This window comes from Danio rerio, chromosome 2 (genome assembly GCF_052040795.2).
Source record: "Danio rerio strain M-AB ecotype USA chromosome 2, GRCz13ab, whole genome shotgun sequence".
Lineage (NCBI taxonomy): Eukaryota > Metazoa > Chordata > Actinopteri > Cypriniformes > Danionidae > Danio > Danio rerio.
Genome location: NC_141022.1, coordinates 2,700,989 through 2,718,561, shown reverse-complemented (window position 1 = coordinate 2,718,561; position 17,573 = coordinate 2,700,989). Strand labels below are relative to the sequence as shown.

The 17,573-nt window shown below is 36.9% G+C and overlaps 2 protein-coding genes across 5 annotated transcripts in view; both read right to left on the bottom strand.

Annotated features, from left to right (window-relative positions):
- Window positions 1-4,185: 4,185 nt before the first annotated feature.
- On the bottom strand, window positions 4,186-8,695 carry higd1a (HIG1 hypoxia inducible domain family, member 1A). Its single transcript, NM_200100.2, is given in 4 exon segments — window positions 4,186-5,133; window positions 6,804-6,938; window positions 7,826-7,906; window positions 8,594-8,695. Coding segments are annotated over 3 exon segments (300 nt in total). The 5' UTR covers window positions 7,902-7,906; window positions 8,594-8,695; the 3' UTR covers window positions 4,186-5,044.
- A 5,435-nt stretch (window positions 8,696-14,130) lies between these two features.
- Window positions 14,131-17,573, bottom strand: part of dspa (desmoplakin a) — a 50,165-nt gene continuing 46,722 nt past the window's right edge. For 2 of the 4 annotated variants that reach the window (NM_001423755.1, NM_001423756.1), the window contains 1 exon segment: window positions 14,131-17,480. In NM_001423755.1, the coding sequence (NP_001410684.1) occupies window positions 14,997-17,480 (2,484 nt within the window). In that variant the 3' untranslated portion in view covers window positions 14,131-14,996. 4 annotated transcript variants of the gene reach the window in all.

Below are 17,573 nucleotides of genomic sequence, written 5' to 3'. Positions count from 1 at the left end.
TGTCACCTCACAGCAAGAAGGTCGCTGGATTGAGCCTCGGCTGGGTCAGTTGGCGTTTCTGTGTGGAGTTTGCATGTTCTCCCTGCGTTCGCGTGGGTTTCCTCCGGGTGCTCCGGTTTCCCCCCACAGTCCAAACACATGCGGTACAGGTGAATTGGGTAGGCTAAATTGTATGTAGTGTATGAGTGTGAATGAGTGTGTATGGATGTTCCCCAGAGATGGGTTGCAACTGGAAGGGCATCCGCTGCGTAAAACATGTGCTGGATAAGTTGGCGGTTACCAAATACTAGTTTTCATTGGTGGTCCCTCAGCCAGATGTTAATAAAATTTACATAATCAAATAAAAAACAATATGATCTCCACAAACACAAGTAGTATCAAGGCAAGTAATTAAATTCAATTCTTGAGTCATTTTGATATAATTTAGAAAACTAATTTAAATAGTTTAAATGGCGAAATAAGCAATTAATTACTTGTCTGACATACAGCAATACTATTTCTGTTGTTCAGCTCAGCTGTGTTATGTTCAGCTGTCGGCCGGCAGAGGGCGCAAAAAACAAAACAAAAAAACTCGGTGTTAAAAACTGCGTTAGAGTTTCTCCCAGAGCCAGAGGGGTGCATTAGTGCCACTGAAGACTAATATTTGTGGCCGGTGTTCACTTGTTATCTTGTGAAAGGATTAAATGTAGCAGAAAATGTTTGCTGACCGGGTGTGATGTTTCAGAGCTTCATAAACCATGATCAAATCTAAATAATAGAAGCAATGCCTGCTTAACATTATTGTGCAAGTAATTCAATCATACAACGTCCTTTCATTGTTCCAGTACTGCATATATGGTTAATAGTAACTCATTAATAATATATATTCAATAAAAACTGAAAACTAGAATATGAAAAACATCTTTTCTAATGATAACAAGGGTAATCAAGTAACTAATTACCTTAATCGCACTCATCTCGGACAACAAAACTTGGCACTGTATACTAAACATGACTTACTCCAGCATTGCAGGAAAATTTCCCTTCATGTTCCTTATTATAACTCTGACACACACTCACACATCTGCATCGACCACTTTGTGTAACATTGGACTGCTAGTTACCTCACGCTACCTCCCTGTATATTATTAAGACACTGTCACTTTATCATGTTTACAAGCTTTGTGCACTATATACGGTTTGCACTCTTTTAGATGTGCCCTTAGTTGTAATTGTATTGTGTACAATTTATATTTGTACTTACCTATTTTAGATTATACGCGTCTACTTTTCGTATTAATAGTATCTGTTATGGGTCTGAGTGTAAAGCAATTTCAATTCTCTGTATGTCCTGTACATGAGGTTGAATTGACAATAAAGCGGACTTTTAACAGTATAATTTACAGTAATAAACAATGTGAAATAATGCAAAATAGCTAAATATGATGGAGAACATTTGATTCTGTTGTTAATTGTGGCTTTTTTTATGCCGTAACGGAGCTGACATCAAAACTAGAGCTGACATGTTCCACCATTTTGTGCTCGAGCTTCAGATGCCAACCTCAAACCACACACCACATGGCATGATGTCTGAAACTAAAACACAACTGTATGCATCTTCATCATGTAATTGTTTTTAAAGAGTGAATGAGAAGCTCACTGAAATATCACAGTAACAGAGTTGACATAATTAATCGTCTACTGGTGAATCCTGAACATTTCATATAAATTCATTTAAAACCACACGCTTCCATGGCTTCAGGAGTTTCCCGCCAGAGGAAGTGACAACATTTAGAGCAAGTCACATGCTTGTTCTATCAGTGCTACACAGATTTCAATTCTTTTGTTACAACTGATGTAACAGAGTTGGGCAGAATGCAGGGACGGACACCAAATGCATTTAAACCATGCCTTTAACTGCAGTGTGTAGTCCTGAAGAGAATCATTTGAAACATCTCAATCCTTTTTGATGATACTTTTTTGTTGCAAAGACCAACATATGATCTTTAGAGACAATATCTTAAACACTTAATTAATATAATTTTGCTTGCACAAATGCATTTTTGGCCCAGGCTAGAATTAATGTATGACATGCACATTCTTAATTAGATTTATCTTGCTTGTTAATCTTAAATGAAGCATGTTATAGACCAGTGGTTCTCAAAGTGGGGGTCGGGACCCCCCGAGGGGTCGCGGGACAATGGGTCGCCTGGTGATTTCCAAAAATCTATTTATTTTTATTAAACATTAAGAATTAACATATTTTATCCATAACAATACTGAAAATAAAAATAGTAGTTTATAGTTACTATATACTATATAGTTACTATAGTAGCTTATAGTTACTAGTTCTATTGGATTGCGACCCCTGGGGTAATTACGTTATATTAAAGGCAGCAATAGCGTCAGATGCATTTTGATTTTATAACATCAGGTTATACTTTCTGGCACATTTTAAGCACTGACACAAATTTAATTTCTGTGTCTGCGTCATTGCATGCAACCACCTCAGAGGATATTGGGGGTCGCGAGTCAGTGGCATTGTTATTTTGGGGGTCGCGGGCTGAAAAGTTTGGGAACCCCTGTTATAGACAAAAAAAACATATAGTCTTGATTTAAGAAATAATAAGTATAATATTTTAAATTTTAATTAATTTAAATTTTTAATTTAAAATTAAATTTAAAATTTTAATTTAAAATTAAATTTTAAATTTTAATTTAAAATTAAATTTAAAATTTTGATTTAAAATTAAATTTTAAATTTTAATTTGAAATTAAATTTTAAATTTTAATTTAAAATTAAATTTTAGTTTAAAATTAAATTTTAAATGAAGTGAGTTTTTTCTTAAACAAAATGATCGGCCAATAAGCTAAATAATATCATGTCAAAAGAAAAAACATGATTACTTGGCTCACCCCACTGGCAGATTACTTACTATGTAAGTTATTGACTCTTCTAAAAGCATAAAAACACCATAATATGTTTGCAGATATTTCAGAAACATGCTCAGTTAACATATTTATCTAAAAAGCAATGCTGAAGTCAGATCTTCTGCTTTGAAAATGTGCGTTACGTGCTGGAACGTCTGTCTTTGTGTTGGTTCTTTTACCCCGCCCACTGCCAGTGTAGCCAATTATATTTCAGCACTCCGGGTTGCTTTGTTGGAAAACAGCCCACTTCATTCATTCAGCCAGGAAGGCTCTTAAAGTGCGTGTCTGGACCAAAATGCGACCTCCGGTGGACTGTAGCAGACTCCGAAATGAGACACAGGTTCAGAGTTCCACATGAGGTGGTTATTAACTGGTAGGCCCACACGGAATCTTTAGCTCATCATTGATTCTGTTTATTTACTTGTGTAAATGTGTGTAAATTATATTTATTCAGTTTTTAAATTAATTTTAGTATAATTATTGACTAATATGAAAATGTTCATATAATTTATTTACAATACAGTTTGTAAAGTAATATTTTCTGTCTTTTGTGTCTTGTGTTTTGTGTTGGTCTGCACTGAGTCTCAGTTCTAAAGTTCAGTTTCAATCAGTTTATTTTATTTTCCAGATATAAGATGAACTATCTGCTGCTGCTTTCAGTAGTATGGCAATAAATGTCAAGTAAAATGGCATTCAAACTCACATTATTAGCATTTAACATTGAATAAAGCACATGAGGTGTACCTGAACTGATCATTGTCAGTTTTCTGTTGTTCAGCTGTGAGAAATAAAAGCTGTTTCTAAAATATAGATTTCAGGTGTTGGTTAGGACAAAATCTCCTTTAATATGTAAAATACTCCATCTTTTGAGTGTTGTTGTTTTTATTTACAACATGATTTAAATCAGACTTAAATCAGCCTTTAGGCTCGATTGTCTGGCACATTCCGGTTGGTGTCGTCAATCTGGCAACCTGTGCTTGTGTGTTTTTAACCAGGTGTGCAATACCTAGTTTAAACACTGGGTGTCACACTTACATACGGCACCTTTAAGGAAAAACTCACTTAATTTTGCCTTATTAATTCTCAAGTCTAAATATTTTGTGCTTATGCTGAAAATGCTACTTGATTTAAGAATTTTTAGATATTCAGACTAGAAACTTAAACAATTTTTGCAATGCATTTCTTCCATCTCTGCAACTCAGAATGACCTGAAATCTGTCAAAGCAACAGGAAGATTTACTCCGGAAACGCAATATATAAAAAAAATCAGTCTCATTTAAAATTACACATTTTTTCTTTATTTTATTGGCAAAGATAAACAAAGTTGAAGCTGAGATCCTCAAAATATAGCTCACTCTAAAACTAGGACTTTGTGAATTTATGTCGAAATATAAAACAAAGAGGTGAAATAATCGCTCCAGACAGATACACAACCATTCAATCTAGGAAATAACATGCTAATACTTTCACACACACACACTTTCTCTCTCAAACACACACACTCTTCAAACTGACGAAACAAAACTGTGCGTTGACTGAACTCCTGAATATCCTGTTAGGGGCTCCTAGTACCATAGTAATTTAACACGGGTAAATTCCCCATATAAGGTTCAGTGTGTTTATGAATAAAGACTAGACTTATGTTAGAGATGCCCTCACACAATTGTAAAGTGCTTTGGGTGTATGGCAATACACAATAAATGCGCTATATAAATGTGTGCATTATTGGCTCTGCTAGTCTATATAAATAATACAAGAAAAAAATCCTAAATTAGAAGGTACAAAGGTTTTCATGCCACACCTTATTCATAAAACTAGGGCACAAAATGAAAATAAAAGCAGCAAAACTTTTGAAAAAACTCCAAAAATAAAATAAAATACATTTTATACTGTGATTATCAGCGCGTTACTGATATGAGAAATAAATAATAGTTGGCAGATTCAAAATAGGAACTATTTTGTCATTCCTCAAACGTGCCATGAACACACAAACCTCCTGATCCGAGGCTTATTAGGTTTAAATAGGAAACGGTGTAAAGAAATAAGTAAACAAAAAGTTCGCTATAAATACACTTTAAGGGACACCTTAATATGAGGTGGTACGAAGGATATCTCAGGAAACCAACAAAACTCTTCACTTCTTTTCCAACGCTTTCTGCTCCAGCGCCTTCTGTGCTTCGGCGGGTTTCAGAATATACTCGTTGTACATCGAATAGATGACTCCTGTACACAAAAACAGACATACAACACATTATACCACAGGTCTTAATGCTGGATTCTGATTGGCCAATTCTTCCTTATTACAGTCTATAGGTCTCAAACTGGATTCCTGGATGACCGCAGCTCTGTAGAGTTTCCAACCCTAATCAAACACAGCTGATCGAACTAATCAAGGTGTTCGAGACTACTGGAGACTATAAAGCAGGTGCGAGTTGGAGGTGGTAGGAGCTAAACTATGCTGCGGCCCTCCAGGAGTCCAGTTTTAGACTACTGATTTGGATGTTGGATGCTTGATTCTGACTGGTTGATGAGTATTCTAAGGTGTGCAGTTATTCTCAGCTAACCGCACAGATGAAGTAGATCCGGCAGGTTTTGAGTGCTTTACAGTTTTATATCACTACGCTGAATGATTTGAGTCACTTCACAGCTACAACAGGAAAAATATATATAATAAAAATCACATCAGAAGTAAAGTAGGCATTTCAATCAGAAACAGAATATTAAATGAGAAAACAGTGGGCGTGGCTTTTTTTTTCAACTGTGAGCTGATTGGATGTAGTAAAGTAGGCATTTCAATCAGAAATAGAATTTCAAATGAGAAAATAATGGGTGTGGCTTGTTTTTTTCGATTGCAAGCTGATTGGACGAAGTAAAGTAGGCATTTCAATCAGAAACAATGTCAAATGAGAAAACCGTTGGTTGTGGCTTGTTATTTCTACTGCGAGCTGATTGGATGTAGTAAAGTAGGCATTTCAATCAGAAACGGATTATTAAATGAGAAAACAGTGGGCGTGGCTTTTTTTTTTCAACTGTGAGCTGATTGGATGTAGTAAAGTAGGCATTTCAATCAGAAATAGAATTTCAAATGAAAAAAGAATGGGTGTGGCTTGTTTTTTTTCAATTGCAAGCTGATTGGACGAAGTAGGCATTTCAATCAGAAACAGAATATCAAATGAGAGAACAGTGGGTGTGGCTTGGTATTTCTACTGTGAGCTGATTGGATGTATTAAAGTAGGCATTTCATTCAGAAAGAGAATATTAAACGAGATAACAGTGGGCGTGGCTTGTTTTTTTTTTTTTCAACTGCGAGCTGATTGGATGTAGTAAAGTAGGCATTTCAATCAGAAACAGATTATTAAATGAGAAAACAGTGGACGTGGCTTGTTTTTTTCCGACTGTGAGCTGATTGGATGTAGTAAAGTAGGCATTTCAATCAAAAACAGAATGTCAAATGAGAAAACAGTGGGCGTGGCTTGTTTTATTTCGATTGCAGGCTTATTGGATGTAGTAAAATAGGTGTTTCATTTAGAAAGATCCCTGTAAATTAGTTTTAGGAGAGTTCTTACAACCTAACAGATTCCTCCTCCACACCATTTCTGTTTATTGTCAAAACTGACAGCTGAAGGGGCGTGGTTAAGAGTGTTAGCCACACCCAATACCTCAGACGGACCTAATCTGACAATTTGACTGGAAACTAACAGGAAGTGCATTTCAGACTTCCGTTAAAGATCACAAAGGTAAACTATTGTTTTATTTTATTTTTTTAATGGCATGCATAGATGAACGATTCACCACAAAAACTAGCAATGTGAGCTAACAAAATAAATATGGTTAGTTTGAAATTCATGTGTACTTTAAGCCATGCATGTGTATTGTGATGAAGACTGTCTCACCTAAAGTCATGGCTCCGACCACGAAGCCTTGTGCAGCCACACGCATGTGAATCAGGTGCACTGACATCTTGGTGTCTCCTCGGCTCTTCAGCTTGAACAGTCTGTACGCCACAATGGCAAAGAACCCAGCCATCCCTTGAAAGACAGTCAAAGTAGAGCAATTAGGTTTTTTTTAACCTCGATTAAAGTGTTTTTTATTAAGAAATGAAAGCAGTTTTAAAATTTTGTAAAACTATTTTACGGTCAATATTATTCACCCCCCTTTAGAAACATTGATTGGCTACAGAACTAATTACTGTAGTACAATGACTTGCCTAATTATTCTAATTAGGGTTAGGGTTAGCCTATAAATTTCACTTTAATCTGAATACTAGTATCCTATGCAAAATAACTACTAAAATGTTGTATCAATCATTAACAGTGCATTATATATTTAATTTTGGATTTCAAACTTTTAATTTCACAAGACGGTTAATTATTTTGCCTTCAACTATCAAAAAACTTGCAATAAAACTTTTCCGTACAGTAAAATTCAGCCTCTTATTCACTCCTGAGCCAAAAAATGACTAACATTCTTCTTTAAACATGATTTACAGTAAGACTCCCACTAAAATGTAATTCTGAGTAACAGTAGTTCATATCTAGAACAAGAATCATTTGATTTCATGATAAAAGAAAATGTATGGATCACAGTACAGCCACAAACACTAATTCACTGCCAGTTTTACTCTCTATACGTTGCCATTAACCTTTAAACCACTAGGCTTGCCTAAAAATCGCTTAGAATATAATCAAATTTAGGATGATCATTTATTATTTGAGAGACATTCAAAAGCACAGAATGAGATTGTTGTTTTATCTGAATATTAATACATCCGTTACACACGTTGACAATTTATCTTCTCAAACATTGAAATACTGAAAACTTTTAATAAAAAAACTTAACAAATAGAAACCCCATAAACCGAAAATAAAAACATGACCAATTTCATATCTAATATTAATAATTCACAACAGTTTACCTGCAGGGACGAATGGATTCTGCTTGATTTTTCTCATCAACTTGGACTCATTGTCTTCGTATCCAATGTCGCTCATCTTGGCTAAAATGAAAAATTATAGGGGGAAAACAACGATTAGAAATTATTAAAGGTCATAGTGTAATTCTCTGCAGAAATTTTTAATTTGGAATTTTTTATTATGCTTATTTTGTGCCGCTGCCAGGTTTCCACTTGTATTAAGCCAAATATAATATAGTTAAACAAACCGGCCAGTAAATAAGTCAAACACAATTCACATTGATGTTAACTATATTAAACTGTGCTGAACAATAAAAAAATAAATAAAAATTTATTAATTAAGGAGGAAATTATTTTTAAAATGTGATGTTAGGCTATTTGTGAGCGGTATCAAGAAATGGTTAATCATAAATATGAGTGGATAACGAAAATCAATCAGTTTATCTGAATAACCGAGTTCAAAACTGATACTCATGTCATATATGAAGGTCAAGCGATGCGTTCAGGCCGTTTTAAAATATATATTTTACACGGTTTAAATTAAAAGAACAGCGTATATATGTAATAAAACTAGCAAACGGACAAGAAAATAATATTTTAATTTAAATTTGACTATCAAATTCGATTTAAGTGGAGCCATTTCCTCCTCACAAGTCTCCAAAAACACAAAAATCACTCTCGTTGTGGCTTATATAAGATTATCTTGGATAATTTAAGCTTTAAATATATGAGGCTAAATATTTAGATGCTATAATAAGATGTAAGGCATACCTATATTAGTATTTCCCACTGTAGAGAAGAAAAGCTGCTCTCTTTTCGCCGGTTCAACTGCTGCGTGTGACTGTCGGCGTGCCGGGAACACTGTGATGTAACATAGCTTACGTCAAAGTGACGCAACTGTCAGGCAATGCGCGCGACAAAATAAAAGTCTACAACAAGGCAACTTTCCAGCGCAGCTGGGAGATCACACATTTGGAAACATCCATAACCTTTAACCCCAATTGACTTTTATAATTTAAATCAGCTGTGAAACATAAGACGTAATTATTCATACACATTTCTGAAATCATAATTTAAATGTTAAACCTTTATTTTGAAAAAATCCGCCTTTCAGATGAGTTTCAAAGGAGTTTTTTCCCCGCATGTGAGGGGTGCGACCTTATGAGTGCAGCCGAGGTCAGTACTCATCAAAGACAGACTGTAATTCACATTTAATTGTCATAAACAGGAAAGGGCGTCTTCGTACTGTATTTATTTATGTTTATTTTGATTAATTAAACGCGTTTACATTAAACTGCGGTACTCATGTAGTCTATTTATGCATATGACTGTCACTCAGTGTCTAAATCTTGTAATAAATAAACATTTTACTGCAGTGTATCTGAAATCTGCAGTTCGTAATTGACGTCAGATAAACTGTGTTTGCTGAAGCCTTCTGCATCAATTCTATTTTGCATATTAATGCGCTAATTTAAATAAAATCAAAGGAAACACGAATTGATGACGTACTAAAAAGTCACAATGCATCTTATGTCTTTGCCTAAACAATGTAAAACATGAATAAATAAATAAAAATAACACTTTCCACTACTTTTACAGTCGAAATATAATCACCGATCATTATTTAATTTGGAGTATATTTCTAGTTCTGCTTCTTAATGCGGTTGAATACATAAATAGGCTGGAATCTGTAGCCTTTAAATGTGTGTAGTCTGAACTCAAACATGTATTTAAATGAACATTCGGTGCTCTGGATCAACTGTAATACTTGTATGACTCGATAGATGGCTTACAATGTTGAGCTGAGTCACTGTGACTCTATATAAGCTCTGTTCGCTTAATACACCAAGTTTAACAATATATATTTATTTTATTTTCGGCTTAGTCGCTTTATTAATCAGGGGTCGCCACAGCAGAATGAACCGCCAACTTATCCAGCATTTGTTTTCACACTCTTCCAGCTGCAAACGAAAACATCCATGCACTCCCATTCACACACATACACTACGGATAATTTTAGCTTATTCAATTCGCCTATAGCGCATGTGTTTGGACTTGTAGTGGAAACCGGAGCACCCGGAGGAAACCCATGCCAAAACGGGAGAACATGCAAACTCCACACAGAAATGCCGAGGCTCAAACCAGCAACCTTTTTGCTGTGAGGTGATCGTGCTACTCACTGCTCCACTGTGACATCCAAAATTTGTAATATGTAATAAATATGGTATATGTTTTGGCTTCGTGTAGATTCTAACGTGACTTGGGTGCATGTATAATGATATACCATATATGTAAGGAATAATTAGACCACTGGCCTTTAAAATATTAGCAAAATAATGTATGTCCGATGAAGTTTTGCATTATTTTTTAAATTGTTCAATGGAGTTAAGTTTATTATTTAGCTTATACTACTGTTCCCTCAGCTAAAGTCACTGTTCAGGTGTTGTATTTAGGTCATTTGTCAGGTTTCTGTCCTCAAACTGCTCCTGTGTGTAGCACTAATTTCCTCCACATCTCCTCCAAAGCCTTCATTTGTGTACTGATGTTATTTCTGATTGTTGTAGCTTGGAAATAGCAGCTGTAATGCACTCAAAACCTGCCGGAACTACTTTATCTGTGTGTTTATCTGATAATAACTCATCAGCCAATCAGAATCAAGCATTTTATATATATAATGACATAACATATAAGGACGAATTGGTCAAATGAACATGCAAACTCACGATGAACGGTGTAAAAAGATGATTGTGGTGCCAAGAAATGCAGCTTCCTGATACGTGACTGGTGTGAACACCTGGAGGGCAAACAGGATAGAGCTGCACACACCTCTATAATTATTTGTCTGTTACACCACAAGGATCATCTTTCTCATTTCTTTTAAACACGGCCACATTATTAGGTTCACCTTGCCATTACAGGTATCCTGACATTTTATCCTACCCATCAGATTATGCTCGCAACATTGTGGATTTGATTGGTTCTGAGGGATTGAGCGGTTTGGGGTTAGTAGCACAATGATAGCATTTTTCATCATTAAAATGAGCTACCTTGTGAAAGCTGGACACATTTCTCTGAGATAGAGTCATCGATGTCATACATCGTACAAATCTTCCCTTTCACTACACTCCATTAGGGCCTTGAAATCTGACGGAGACCAGTGGAGTATAATGAATTCATTTCCATGTTTAAAGAAACCGGTAATCCTGGTGTAATGTGAGTAGCCATCACACAATAGAGGTATTGTGTTTATTAAGGAATCAACATGGTTTGATTTACTGTTCTGATGACCATGTCTTGGTGAGCGGGTGTGAATTGTAGGCTCCTTTGTAAATATCTAGTTTAGTAAGTAAATAAGTATTTAAGTAAATAAATTAATTAATTCATCAGTATGTATGTAATGTTATTAAATAAGTAAATAGATATGTAAGTAAATAAGTATTTAAAAAGTATTTAAGTAAATAAATTAATATGTATGTATGTTAGTAAATAAGTATGTAAGTAAATAAATAAATAAATAATCAGTATAATTGTATATTTGATAGTAAATAAGCAAGTAAAAAAAATATGTAAATAAACAGGTAAATAGGTCTGTAAATAAATAACCATGTAAGTAAATAAGTAAATACGTAAGTAAATAAGTATTGAACTAAATAAAGTAATATGTATGTATGTTAGAAAATAAGTATGTATGTAAGTTTGTAAGTAAATATATAAATAAATATGTATGTAAATAGATACTTGCTTGAAAACAATAAATGTAAATACATATCAAAAATAAACAAAACAGACATTCTCCAGAAAAGACATATTAGATATACTGTGAAAAAATGTCCTTGCTCTGTCAAACATCCCTTGGGAAATATTCAAATATTAGCAAATAATTACAATAGCATGTAATTCTCCCTGCTGAAAAATCCAGCTTAAACCAGCCTAGGCTGGTTGGCTGGTTTTAGCTGGTAAACCAGCCTGGTTTTAGAGGGGTTTTGGCCACTTCCAGGCTGGTTTCCAGCCTTTTCCAGCCTGGTCTTAGCTGGTTAGGCTGGGAGATGACCAGCTAAAACTAGCTTGACCAGCCTAGCAGGCTGGGAGCCCAGCCAAAACCAGCTATATCCATCTTAAACCAGGCTGGTCAAGCTGGCTTTAGCTGGATTTAGCTGGTAGTTTTCAAGCCTGACCAGCTAAGACCAGGCTGGAAACCAGCCTGGAAGTGGCCAAAACCCCTCTAAAACCAGCCTGGTCGACCAGCTAAAACCAGCCTAGGCTGGTTTAAGCTGGATTTTTTAGCAGGGTCAGATTCAAATATCTTTTGAATATTTGTATCTTTTGAATAAATTGTGGACTGAATATTGCTACACTACCCTGCTAAAAAACAGCTTAAACCAGCCTAAGCTGGTTGGCTGGTTTTAGCTGGTCAACCAGCCTGGTTTTAGAGGGGTTTTGGCCACTTCCAGGCTGGTTTTCACCATTTCCAGCCTGGTCTTAGCTGGTCAGGCTGGAAAATGACCAGCTAAAGCCTGCTTGACCAGCTTGATTTAAACTGGCCATAGGTTTTTGGTCATCTCCCAGATGGACCAGACCAGGCTGGAAATGGCTGAAAACCAGCCTGGAAGTTGCCAAAACCCATCTAAAAGTCTGGTCGACCAGCTAAAACCAGCCAACCAGCCCAGGCTAGTTTAAACTGTTTTTTTTTTTCAGTGGGGATACATTAATTAACTAGATACAAAGACTATTGATTTGTTTTATTGAAAGACAAGAAACATAATGCTGTGTATCTATGCACACACAGAAATTAATTACACACACAACCAGCGAAATACTCGTTTTGCTAGTGTTTTTTTACTGGTGGATTACATACAAGTACAATAACGCCACCTAATGGTTATCAACTGTAATAAATACTGTGGACTTTAGGTTCAAGAAAATGGTGTAGTTAATTTGTTTATACAACATATTCAAGTAATAGTGTGGTTCAAAAATGTACGATCAATTGTTGTATTTTTTCGTATTTTTCAATACATCATTCATTCACTGCTGTCGTTTTCATGTGACTATCTTTAGTTGAGTCGCTATACTGCAACGCGGATGTTTTGTATTAGCCTATTGTTTTAGAACTTTCGATTAATTTGCCTATGAATGGGGAAATGAATAATGTCAGTAAACGATCAACGAACTACTTCCTCTACACGCAAGTGTGTTTATGGTAATACATGATTAAAACAAACATAATAAGACAGTTTCCATCCATCAGAAGCTTCAGAATCTTACCGGAAGTAGTTCCCGATCATTTTGCGTACTCGATCTTGTACGTTACTGTGAATTAGAAATTGGCTTCAAGGCCTACTCTATATTTATTTGTTTGTTATATAAAGTGTGCTATTTCAGATGCTGCCAAGGGCTTTAGTTGACCACTTATCTAGATAACATGCTATTTCCAGTAATTGGTCCAAGTATACCCTTGCCAGACAGGGACACAAACAATTTATTTACACACTTTGATTTTTCATTACTTTACGCTTTAAAATAAACTATATAAACGTCCCAGATGAAAAAAAAAAAAACGCCAAGGTTTTAGCTGTTCCATCAGCCTGCTTTTAGAGGGGTTTTAGCCATTTCCAGCCTGGTCTTAGCTAGTCAGGCTGGGAGATGACCAGCTAAATTCAGCTTGACCAGCCTACCCAGGGTGGGATCCCAGCCAAAACCAGCTTCTGCTTAAACCAGACTGGTCCAGCTGGTTTTAGCTGGTCATTTTCCAGCCTGATCTAGCTAAGACCCGGCTGGAAATGGTTGGAAACCAACCTGGAAATGGCCAAACCCCCTCTCAAACCAGGCTGGTTGACCAGCTAAAACCAGCCCAGGCTGGTTTAAGTAGTTTTTTTCAACAGGGTGTTGTTTCTACTTATAAAAGGTATCATTTCGTTTCAATTGGAATGTTTACTTGTCATTAAAGAGTACATATTAAGCAAAAATCAACCTATTTATCTTTATAAATAATGTTTGTATGTGTATTTGGGGGCATTTTATCTTGAAAATAATAAATTAAATGGGACCTATTATGCAAAAAAAAATCACTTTTATAAGGGGTTTAAACACAGTTGTGTGGCAGCATTGTATGAAGCAGCTTCTGATGGTAAAAATGTAATATTTTTTTGTAATCAGACTTAATGAAAGCAAACTGCAGAAACACAAAGCAATAATTTCCAGTTATTATAACTATTAGTAAATAAATTAGGAACTTATCCATGACAACTGTATTTTCCTGCAGCCCACTAGCCTTAATCAAGTTTGGTTTTTGGCCCTTTTTAAGAAAATGTTTGGGCACCCCTGCTTTAAGTGCACTGAGATTTGGCCTTCTTCAGAAGTGGCACAGCCTTACACTATTTCCTGTCACATGCATGTGCTCCTGTGGCTATTGGAACAAGCCCAAATTTCCGCTTTTGTCTAGACACTATAAAATCAGACCAAACCATCATCCAAAATGCACATTGGGTGGCATATTTGCCTTACAGCTTTTTTGTGAAGTGTTACATAAATCATATTGCATAAAAGTTTCTCATTAAACTTAGATTGTAAGGTAAATCTGGAATAAAGGTTTGAAGAGTAAAAAATGAACAGAAAGAATAATAGTTTGATAGAATTTATTGTTTAAAATTCTCCATATAAACACAATCAAATCAAATATTCATTCATTAGAGGCAAATCTCAAAATATATCAGATTTCTACTTTGAAATATGTAAATACATGTTGATACTAAGTCGGTAGATGATTCTAACTTTCTAAACAATGTGAAAACGCTGCTTATTTTTCATATTTGGAAGTCAATTAGGATAGAAGTGTCTTCTAAATTAATTCTATATAAAAAGTCAATAAAACAGGCAAAGTAAAATATTTCAGTACAACTTTGTATAGCAAACAAACCAAATAAGGTATGACAAAAACACTGTTAAATGTCATGATGAATCTAAAATTCCCCTTCTAAAAATAATCAAAGGCACTTAAATCTGTTGCATTCATAATCTAAAAATACACCCAAGGAAATATATCACTGCTAATAACTATAAAAGCAAGTCAAACTAGTCAATCTACAGTCTGCATCCCAAACCCATACTGGAACTCAATAGAAAATCATTCTAAGATCTAAAATTGTACATGTTAAGCATCGAAATTATAGCGGCATTAAGAAGCAGAGGAGAAGAAGGTGTAAGAAACAGATGAAGAGCTGTAGTCGACACTGCCTCTGCGCGATCCACTTCTTGAGCCTGTTCGGGATCCGGCTCTGGATCCAGAACGAGAGCTTGGCCCAGAGGACACATTATAGGGGCTGCTTATGCCTTTGGTAGACATGGAGGTCGCCTGGAGCATCTTCATGCCATTGTTCTCCTCCACCATGCAGTTATCCATCGCCTCTTTGTATGAGATTTTAAGCTTGGTTTTGGGACAGGTAAGGTTCTTAATGTAGTTCCTGGTATCTTGCAGCTTTTGTGCACCTTTGCCATCAAGCCACCCTTTCCGGATGGCCTCCTCAATGCTGACACGGCGTCCAGTTCCTGGTTCTATGAGTCCACCTGTGAGATACTGGAACTCTAGAAACCTCTGGCCGGCTTCGTAAGGCAACCATTTTTCCTTCATGGCTTCGGCAGCAGAAAGTTTCCTCTTGGTCTTCACATCCTCAAAACCGTCATAAGCCTTCTGCGCTGGTTTTAGCTTGACGCTCATGTCTTCATCGATGAGGCTTTGCTGTACGGCGTCTTTCAGAGATAGTCTCTGGCCTGTAGCGGGATTGATAATTCCTCCGGAGCAAACCTGCGCTTCAAGAAGACGCTGAGCGGTGATGTTGTCCACTATTCCACGTCGCTGAGCCTCGGGGATGGTTATCTTCTCAAGGGTCTCCGTATCGAATATTGCTCCCACAGGGCTCTGGTCGTCAAAAATATCAGATGGAGGGGATAGTGTTATGGAAACACTTGCAAATCGTTTGCGGACGGTTGGGGATGATGGCTGTGTGGGACTGCTGCAAGTGGCTACATCCTCAGGACTGCTGGAGAAGATGGCAAGCTCAGAGCTGTTGCTTTTACTAGTGATCAGAGCTGCAAACTCGGTGAGCGTCATAGTCCCTGCACGGTACTTTTCCAAAGTTTGCTTATTGATAATTCCCCTCTGTAGGGACTCCTGAATGTCATACTGGATTCCAGTTTTGCGATCGACAATAAGTAAACGCTTGTTTCCATCAGATGTTTCAATCGTGATCTCCTCCCACTCGCACTCTTGTTCGGAAAGTTCCAGAAAGGTGTCATAGTCGATTAACTCTCGATGGTACGCTTCTCGTACAGTCATCTCTTTACCAGTGTCAGGGTCTACTATCACTACTCTTCTTTTGCGTAGTGTGTTCTTCTGGGTTGTCGTCTGCTTTGGTTTCTGCTTGTCATTTAAAGGCAAAAGCATGAGCCCAGTCTTGGGATCTTTAATGCACCTCTTTTTCAGCTCTAGATATGTGAGGTTTTCATGGGTGTTGGGATCAAAGAAACCTTTGGTGTCATCCCCTTCATAGGACAAAATCTCATTCATCTCACGGTCAAAGTAACCCTTCCTGTAAGCTACTTCCACATCAATTCGATGGCTACCTTTGGGATCAATAATCCCACCGCTGGCTATCTGAGCTTCCAGCAGTCTGATTCCATGGCCTTTCTCAATGATCTCTTTCTCAATAGCTTGGAAGAGTGAGATGATCTTTCCTGTTGCGGGATCTTTGTATCCTGTCACAGCCTTCTCAGCAGACAGGAGTTTGTCTTTGAACTCCTTCCCTACAAGACCTCTCTTCCAAGCTTCTTCAACGGTCATACAGACATTGTTAACTGGGTCAATTATGAAACCAGAGGCAGCCTGGGCCTCCAGGAGCTCCAGTGTGGTTCCTCGTCGGAGTAGACCATCTTTCATCGCCTGGTAAAAAGGCATGACTCTATCCTTGGCCTCATCATAGATGCCAGCGATACAATCAGAGCCACCAAGGTATGATTTGAGCTTGTGCTCGATATCTTTGCTGGTTAGCTGTCCTCGGTTTATTTTGTCCAAATCAGTTTGATCGAGCAAGTCAGACTCGACAAGCTCTGTAAGTGAGACCTCACCACGAAGACCTTGCACTGTCAATTTCTGCTCAACGACTGGCTTAGAGATCTCATCTGTCTGGGTTTGCTTCCAGGTTGCAGCTGGACGCTGTTGCAATCTCCTCAGCTCAATTTCCAAAGACTCCTTCTTACGCATTAGCTCAGAGATTTCCTTGTCTGAGCTCTGAAGACGACCTCTGTAGCGTTCCTCAACACTTCTCAGCTCAGCGGTCAATCTTTGGATCTCACTCTGTAAGGAGGCTCGGTCTCTCTCTACTCTGTCTCTATCCATCTCGCTCTGTCTGATCTGCCCCTCTTTTAACTCGTACTGGCTTTTCCAGTACTTGAAATCCTTGGTGATTTTATCGATTTCATCCTGGAGACGTTGCTTCTGTTTCGTCTCTGATTCCAAGGTAAGTTTGATGCGCCTGAGCTCCTCTTCATATCGCTGCTGCTTATCTTTGTCCTGTTGCAGCAGCTTCAGTTTGATTAAGAGACTATCTCTCTCTTGCACAATGTCTTTGTAGTTTGAATCAGATCGCTGGATCATCATGGATGTCTGAAAAATAAACGAGAAATGGTGTTGTTAAAAGAATGCTTTTTAGTAACATTAGAGGATTGAACAATGCATGGCAAGAATTATTGTTTGATT